Genomic DNA, 7,962 nt, shown 5'->3' with positions numbered 1-7,962 from the left:
GGCGATGATGCTTCATAGGCCTAAGCCGTACAAACTAATGCCAGCTGCAGTTAATCACGAGGGAAAGGCAATGGGAAAGCAAAGCCATCGGAGAGCAGTGTCTGCATTGTTTTTAAGCAGACTTGTTGAGAAACATGGCAAAAATGTTAAGCATTTACAAATACTCTACCCCAAATTCAAGCACTTTTCCATCCTTGAAAACACAACATTAAATTTCAAGTATTTAGAGGGATTTCAAGCACCCATACGAACCCTGTAGAATTTTTTAAAATGCACTTCAAACAAGCATATTTATTTTAATTTAATGAGGCAAAGCCGATGAGTTTAAAGTTTTGCACTCACTTCCTTTGCGCTGCAAGTAGAAGACGAGAACGAGGATTAAGAGAATGATGAACAAGATGATGGTGGAGCCAACTGTCCCACCCGCTATTATCCCGACGGGTACAAACTCTGAAAAGGAGTAACAAATAAAAATAAGAAGTTTAGTCTGGAAACAGCATGATGTCAACTATAACACTTGACCTAAACTCATCGTTTTCGGAAAGTCAGCGTCGCTCAAAGCTAACACGTAATACAACACACAACACCGCGTGCTAATGGTTAGCAACCATTTTTTTGCAGATTAGAACACATATGTGGAGCAACACATGGATAACAGAATATTTATGTTTAGACCTGGGGTGTCAAAGTCATTTTAACTCGGGGGCCACAGCTGTACTTTTGCAATATGTATTTGTCTTTTTTTACAAAAAAAGACATATATGTCCCAATACTGTATGCTATTTTTTTGTAGAATTTCCAAGAATTAATTCTAAATCCTTTTTTATATTTCTACTTCCTGATTCTTAACTATCACACTTACCACAAGAACAATTATTCATATTATCCATCCATCCATTATCTGCACCACTCATCCTCAGGAGGGTCGCGGGGGTGCCGGAGCCCATCCCAGCCATCTTCGGGCAATGGGCAGGGGACATCCTGAACTGGTTACCAGCCAGTCGCAGGGCACACAGGCACAGACAACTCACTCGCTCATTCACACCTAGGGACAATTTGGACCGGCCAATTAACCTGATATGCAGGTTTTGATATTGTGGGAGGAAACTGGAGTGCCCGGATTAAAGCATGGGAGAACATGCAAACTCCGCACAGGAAGGCTGGTAGCTGGATTTGATCCCATGACCTCAGAACTGTGCCACAGATGCGCTAACCACTCCACCACCGTGCCGCACTATTAATATTATTACTATTAATGTTATTGGGTAATGAGAGAACGTCTCAGGTTATTATTTGGCTGGTGTCGCCATCAAGTGGTCAATTTTACAAACTACAAATAAAGGATTAAACAGAAGCCTCTCAAGAATTGAGAGTTATCAATTTGAAAAAGTTATTTCGAGGCAGCATCTCCTATTAGAACTGGCTTCAGCTTGTCAGGTGATTTGTTACTTTTGTCATGTGATATTTGTTGAAATACACCTAAAACGTAAGAAATAAGGAATAATGTAAAATAAGTAATTTCGGAATTGTTTTAATAAAATACCAGTATTTTGCCAGTCAATGAGACAATTAAATATGCGGTCATCATCTTATAAAGGATGCGTGGGTATCGTTATCAGTGCCAATACCAGCCTTTTGTTAGGTAGCAATACTCACCACCCTCTAGGTTCTGTTTAACAACCAGGAAGTAGAAATGAAGGATTTAATAAATAGCCATGAATGAAATGTAGGTTGATGACTACTCAATAGTCGAGTATAGATATCGGGCTGGTATCGAACATTCCTACTTCTCATCAAGGTTTTCTTCCCAAGTATATTTGAATAAACCCCCCCCCCAAAAAAGAAATTAAACAGTAACAGATGTGTAATTCAACCTACCGGTCTCCTCCAGGGCAATGATCATTGTACCGGGTCCGAAGGAGTTGGAGGCTGTGCAGTTGTAGGAGGTCAGGAAGTCGGACTCCATCACGTTGTTGATGGTGAGTGTGGAGAGCACGCCGCCTCCCTCCGCCGATGTTCTGCTCTGTTCTACTGTGTAACGCTCCAGGAGCGTTCCTCTCTCCTCCTCCCATACGTTCTCCTTCCACGCCCATACCTGCGCACCATCACATGATCGGTTGATATGTGGGGATAGGATAATGGCGCTTTGTTTTGTGATCTCAGTGGTATAAGATTTTTAAAGACTCCCTGTAATCCACAGTGCTTCGCGAGCTGTTTCCGTGACCAACACGTAACACGCAAATACTGTTCTTGTTAACAAGTACTGTAACGCATTACTCAGAAAATTGAAACTCTACTGGCATTACTACATGGGGTGTTACTTCGCCACACACAATTAATATAACATCCTCTGATTGCTAACTGGTCTTCCAATCTCCATCTGCCAACAATGCTTACTCAGAAAGGTTTTATATTTATATTGATGTTTATATTAAACCACAAAATAGAACTGAATATAGATAGGATGGTGTCTTCTCAAGCACAGAGTGCGAGGCTGTTGAATTTCTCCTCAGAGAGATAATCTCCCTTACGTATATACTCAAATCCAAGCTGCGTGAGCAACTATAAAATGAAATACTTAAATCAGGGGTCACCTTATACGCGCATATTTGGTTGTGTGTCACCAGTAGCGAACGGCGGGCAGCGCCTGGGGAGAGGGCGTGGCTTATTTAAGAACATCAAAGTCCATGAGGTAAATGTGAGCACAGAATTTACGGTAAAAGCGCACTGGATTATGGTCTTTTACTTGTAAAATCATTTTTCTAAAACTGCACTGATTTGGACGTGATGCATCATCCCCAATTGAATATGGGTGAAGGGAGGGCCCAAAAAGCAAATGTGTGCCATGCGTGTCACCCCTTTTTTCCATTCTTCCCACCTAAGAGGAACAGCATCCATGCGGCCGTAATCCGTTATCCCCGGTCAACTCGTGCTGCAAAAGGGGGACGGTAGAATGCTAAAATGAGGGGCTACTTTGTATATTTTTTCATATCGCAGGGGTTTTTAATGACCATTCAATGATAACAAATGATTACAGTATATAATCCTCATCATTTCTTCCTCATGCCATGAGGCTCTTTAACTCCACCCGGGGGAGTAAACCCCACCCCCACATTTGCATATTACCCTATTTTTATTACAGAGTTTAATACGTTATATTGGGTATTTATGTATTCAATTTATTTTCTTTTATTATTATCTTATTTTCAACACAAGAATATTGCTGCAAGTGTGAATTTCCGTACGGGAATGAATAAAGTATCTATCTGTCATTCTATCTATCTATTTATAAGTACACTCACAGCGTTTAGTGCCACATTGCAATATTCTATGCTACTTGCTCATTCTTTATTTCATGGTTCTTGTTTGTACATACTCTGTGTTACCTTGTGTCTTCTTATGGGTAGCTTTGATGACTAAAGCCTCCAGGAAATATGCAAATTATCCTTTAGTTAATTATTTCCCGTAAATAAAATCTTTTTAAATATCTTGTTTTTCATCCCTTTGTGGAATCCTTTTCTCTGGTCGCACCGAAACCTTAAAGACGAAAAAATATCGGCCATGTCGTCACGCTAGGCTGACCGTAACCTCTTTACCTAATGACATGCGTGCACATGTGACAATTAAATATATCCACTCGGCACGCAGAGGGGCACGCTCGGGGGAGTGGGCTAACTTGTCCCCGTCGTCCATCTTCGAAGCCACTAAAAGCAGCTGTATTATTCAGCGTCTAGCGTACCGAGGCCGGTTAATTATGCATGAGCCCACATGTTCCCATAATGTGCCCTCATGTTCCCGAGAAGGAGATTCTCCCGGCCGCAGCGTTTACAGGGACAACTGTTCCTCCCTCCATCCTTTTATATTTTATAAATCTTCCCATGTCCCAAGTTGCGGAGGCCGCATTAGGGGGGAGCGTCCGGACAGTCAGGTCGCATCCGTCAAGGAACCGCCACGCTCTGGTCCATGCGGCGGAGCCGAGAAAGCATCCGGGGCACTTTTCTAACGTACCAGCTAAAAGCGCACCGGCTTAGTGTTGGGTTGTTTATATATGGGATGGAGAAGAAGTCTTTTTTTTCCCTCCACAGAAAAAAGCGCCTAAAAGCAGGAGCGTGTAACAGGACAAGATAGCGCTTTGTAGGGCACAGACATCCCCCAAGGCAAACTTTCTATATTTGGATAAGCACTAAAATATTGTACCATGAGACATTATCTGGTGTGCTAAGGAATTTGTTGAATATCATCTAATAATAGATGAAAAAATATATAAATTCACATTTGCAAAAAGTGTACCGTACCAATTTCCCTGTTATGGCATGCTATGCCTTTAAGAAATACGTGGTGACATCATCACTGCCCAAAAGACATGCACACAAGCGAGTTGTTCTATTTTTCTGTGCCTTCATTTTTTCAAAGAAGCCTTGGCTCAAAAAAAGGTTGAAAAACACTGGTCAAGGTCACTCGCGCTATCAAGCATCTTATGATTTTCTTATGAGATGGCACAGTTGCCATGGCGCCCAATTGGCCCGTCCCTGTGGCGCCAGCAGCGGCTTGTTGACAGATTGGCTTTCCCTGTATTTAAGTTCAGTGTTCTCACTCTCCGTTTGTCATTCCATCAACGAACCTCTGCCCCGCAAGACGTGGGTTCTGACTCGGTCCTGTTTCCTGTTGGTATTTCCTGTCCAGTATTGTTTCCGTTCATTTTGTCCTGTTTAGTATCGGTTTGCAGTTTCGTTCCCTTCTATTTATGTCCTGTTTATTATTCTCTCCAGTTTTCGTTCTCGTCTAGTTTGTCCTGTTTAATTTCGATATTCTGTTTCAATGTCAATCCTGTCTGTCCCGTCCTGTCCGGTATGGACCCCATCCGTCCGATATCTGCTCAGGCAATTGGTGTCGGTCTCGTCTGTCTCTGGCTTCCTGTCTTTCCACGCCAGACCGCTGCCTAACGTGCATGACTCCCCATTACTCGTAAAATAAAAGCCTGTGTGAGAAAAGTCACGCATTTGGGTCCTGATCCTGTTCCGATTCTTGACAATGAAAGAAAGCAAAATCTACATAATAAGTTTCCAACAAACAAGTAATAACATACAGCAGAGTCAAATGCTTGATTTCCCCCCTTTTTAATTGTTATCACTTAGCAGGTTCAAATGATCCAAAGTTTAATGAGTAAGTCTTGATTAGCTACTGTGACATGGTTAACATAAAGCCATGACTTGTGTGAATATTATATAGTGTGTTAAAGCAATAACTATTGGGATACATAACATTTTGTTTCTCAAACTCAACTTGCAGTTGACATTTTCTTGTAAATATTAATAAATACACGGTGGCGCAGCAGTTAGCGCGTTATGGGATTAAATCCAGCTACCAGCCTTCCTGTGCGGAGTTTGCATGTTCTCCCCGTGCTTGCGTGGGTTTCCTCCGGTTTCCTCCCACATAAGTAAAAAATCTACAATAGTGTATGAAACCCCGGTAGTCTATTACATATTGCTAAAAATAACTATAGTGAGCCTTGATTGCAATTAAGTAAAACAAACACAAAAAATATAATGTTTTTTTAATTTAGAAACGTTTTTCTTTCCTGGTGTGAAATCTCAGACCGCATCTGAATGCATCACCGCTCCTGTCCAAAAAGTAACGCCAGAGATTTGTAGGCTTATCGTACAACGGCAAAATAATTTCCTATGGTCTCTTAACATCCATGGTTAGTGTTTAAAAATCAAAAAGGAAATTTGGAATTCGGAATTGAAGAGGATACTTGGTTAAAAAGGGGCTCAGCAGAGCATCATTTGCATTAGCATTAGCTAGCGATGCGCACTTCTTTCACTTTATTGATTGCAAAATAAAATGTCATGGCAGTAAAAGGAGGTGGCGTTAACGTCATTAACTGACTCCGAAGCTTTAAATCAAATTTGGGGGATTTTCATGAAATTCTGTTCTACTTACAATCTTATCTGGAGGAGGTGTGCTCGCTATGTAACACTTCACCTCTCCCTTCTCTCCTCGCACCGCATACTGGACAGGGTTACTGGAGATGATGGGTGGGCCTGTAGAGGGGTTTGATAAATATTTGAATCCCCCAGCCTCAAAAAGACTCATTTAGTCATAAAAATATATGTGTGACTTCCTGACCGTTGACAGTGAGGGTGACTTCGGTCTCCCCGACTCCGATCCGTGGCACAATGGCTTTGCATATGTACTGTCCCGCGTCATCCTGGCTCACGGACTTTAGATGCAGTTGGTTGCCGTTACTCAGAACCTGAGCGCAAGTGGACATGAATTACAACACAATGGTGGGCAATCACTATGAGAATTGAGTATGGTTTTCCCCTCTCACCATATTGGAACCTTTTTTGAACCACGTGACTGTGAGTGGGGGGTTCCCGGCCCATTTGCAGTTGAGGGTGACGTCCGAATCCACGTCCACTGTTTTGGGCAGAGGCTCCACCAAGAGGATTGGGCCAACTGGAAAGAAGCAGAAAGGGTTGATATCTGGTTGATATCGGACGAAACATCCCAAAAATGGGCCCGATTGAGACACTCACAGTGGACGTCCACTAAGATGCTGACATTAGTCTTTCCCACGGCGTTGAAGACTAAGCACGAGACGGGCTCGGTGAAAAAAGAGTGGTCGGCTTTAGTGGTAAACACGCTCTCCCTGGCGCCTTGTAGTACCACGCCACCCTTGGCCCACCTGAAGGAGTGATTGAGGGACCAGGTTATTGACAGTAGCCATAAATGATGCAGACCTTTTATTTTTGTAACTCTTTGTTTTGGTCAAATTTGAGACACTCACAAGATAACTGATACGTTTCTAGTTTAGTAGACAATCAAAATAAGTAGAGAAGACATCAATTGATTTTGAACTTGCGTAGAGAACAGGAAAGGACTGTACAAAAAAACCCACACGATGCAAAATTCCAAATCTGTTCTAAAGGTCCTTCCTTTAGCCCTTTCTTTTTATTAAATATCCTGGGTTGCAAAAAGCAGAATCATTCTTATGGGTGTGGAATTCAATGAACAGCAACATTATTGGCCTATAATGACAAAGGTGTAAACAGTACATAATAGTCAAAAATTACTGAAAGGAATAATAGTCAAAATAACCAACTGGCCTCTGATGTAATCTCATTTGTAAGTTTCCAATATTAAAAACGGAATAACTTATCAATAACCTAGGTCGCTAGCTAGCAAAAATTACTACTAAAATAGCTAATACTGTAAGAGTGTCACAAGCCAGAGACGGAGACAGGACCCAATAGCGTTCGTTTTTACTCAGTTGTATTGAGAAAGAGAGAAGTGCTTGCTTCCACGATCCGATGATCGTCGGGCACAGGTAGCTGATGGCAGGAACGCAGAAGTGGCATTTCCGTGTTGAACAAGGATAGTCGTAGGCAGCGGGAAAACAGGTCGATGGCCGGGACGGAGGAGCAAGGGCAGTAACGAGTCCAGAAAAAAGGTCGGCAACAAGTATAAGGCAGGAAACAAGGCAAAACAGGTCGACGGCCGGGACGGAAGAGCAGGGCAGAAACGGGTCCAGAAACTGGTCGACAACAGGTATCAGGCAAGAGAAAACAGGGCAGGAGATTGTCGGAAGGTACAGAGCTTGCCTAGCAAAAGCGTAGGTTCTCAGGACGGTCTGACAGCTTCCTTCTGGAAGCCGGGGGTTTAAAAAGAGTCAGGGAACCAATCAGCGACCAGGGCTGTTGGCGCCAACGGGGCATTCGCAGGTGCCCCGAATCAGTAATCATGACAAAGAGCGTAAATATGTTCCAAATTAATATTCTTAAAATGTTTCTTACTCTTTGTTCTGTCATGTTTATTGTGCTTCCAGTAAAATATTTGATGTCTTAAAATATTATTTCACAAACAGTTATTTAGAGTATATAAAGGGGACTACACTCTCCCCAAAAACTTCAAGGTCAGAACTGAGAAAAAAAGTGGGATACATCTAAATTTGCACCT

At 42.3% G+C, this 7,962-nt stretch overlaps 1 protein-coding gene across 2 annotated transcripts in view; it reads right to left on the bottom strand.

The window, feature by feature from the left end:
- kirrel1a (kirre like nephrin family adhesion molecule 1a) overlaps positions 1-7,962 on the bottom strand; it is a 61,250-nt gene that overhangs the window by 10,424 nt on the left and 42,864 nt on the right. For both annotated transcript variants that reach the window (XM_088347695.1, XM_088347696.1), the window contains exons 7-12: positions 6,543-6,691; positions 6,335-6,462; positions 6,130-6,256; positions 5,944-6,044; positions 1,879-2,095; positions 343-450 (exon numbers count right to left, since the gene is read on the bottom strand). In XM_088347695.1, coding sequence (XP_088203821.1) covers positions 343-450; positions 1,879-2,095; positions 5,944-6,044; positions 6,130-6,256; positions 6,335-6,462; positions 6,543-6,691 — 830 coding nt within the window. The remainder of the gene's footprint in view (positions 1-342; positions 451-1,878; positions 2,096-5,943; positions 6,045-6,129; positions 6,257-6,334; positions 6,463-6,542; positions 6,692-7,962) is intronic.

This window comes from Urocampus carinirostris, chromosome 11 (assembly GCF_059441175.1).
Source record: "Urocampus carinirostris isolate Australia breed hairy pipefish chromosome 11, RoL_Ucar_1.0, whole genome shotgun sequence".
Taxonomy (NCBI): Eukaryota; Metazoa; Chordata; class Actinopteri; order Syngnathiformes; family Syngnathidae; genus Urocampus; species Urocampus carinirostris.
This window is presented reverse-complemented; position numbering and strand designations above follow the sequence as displayed.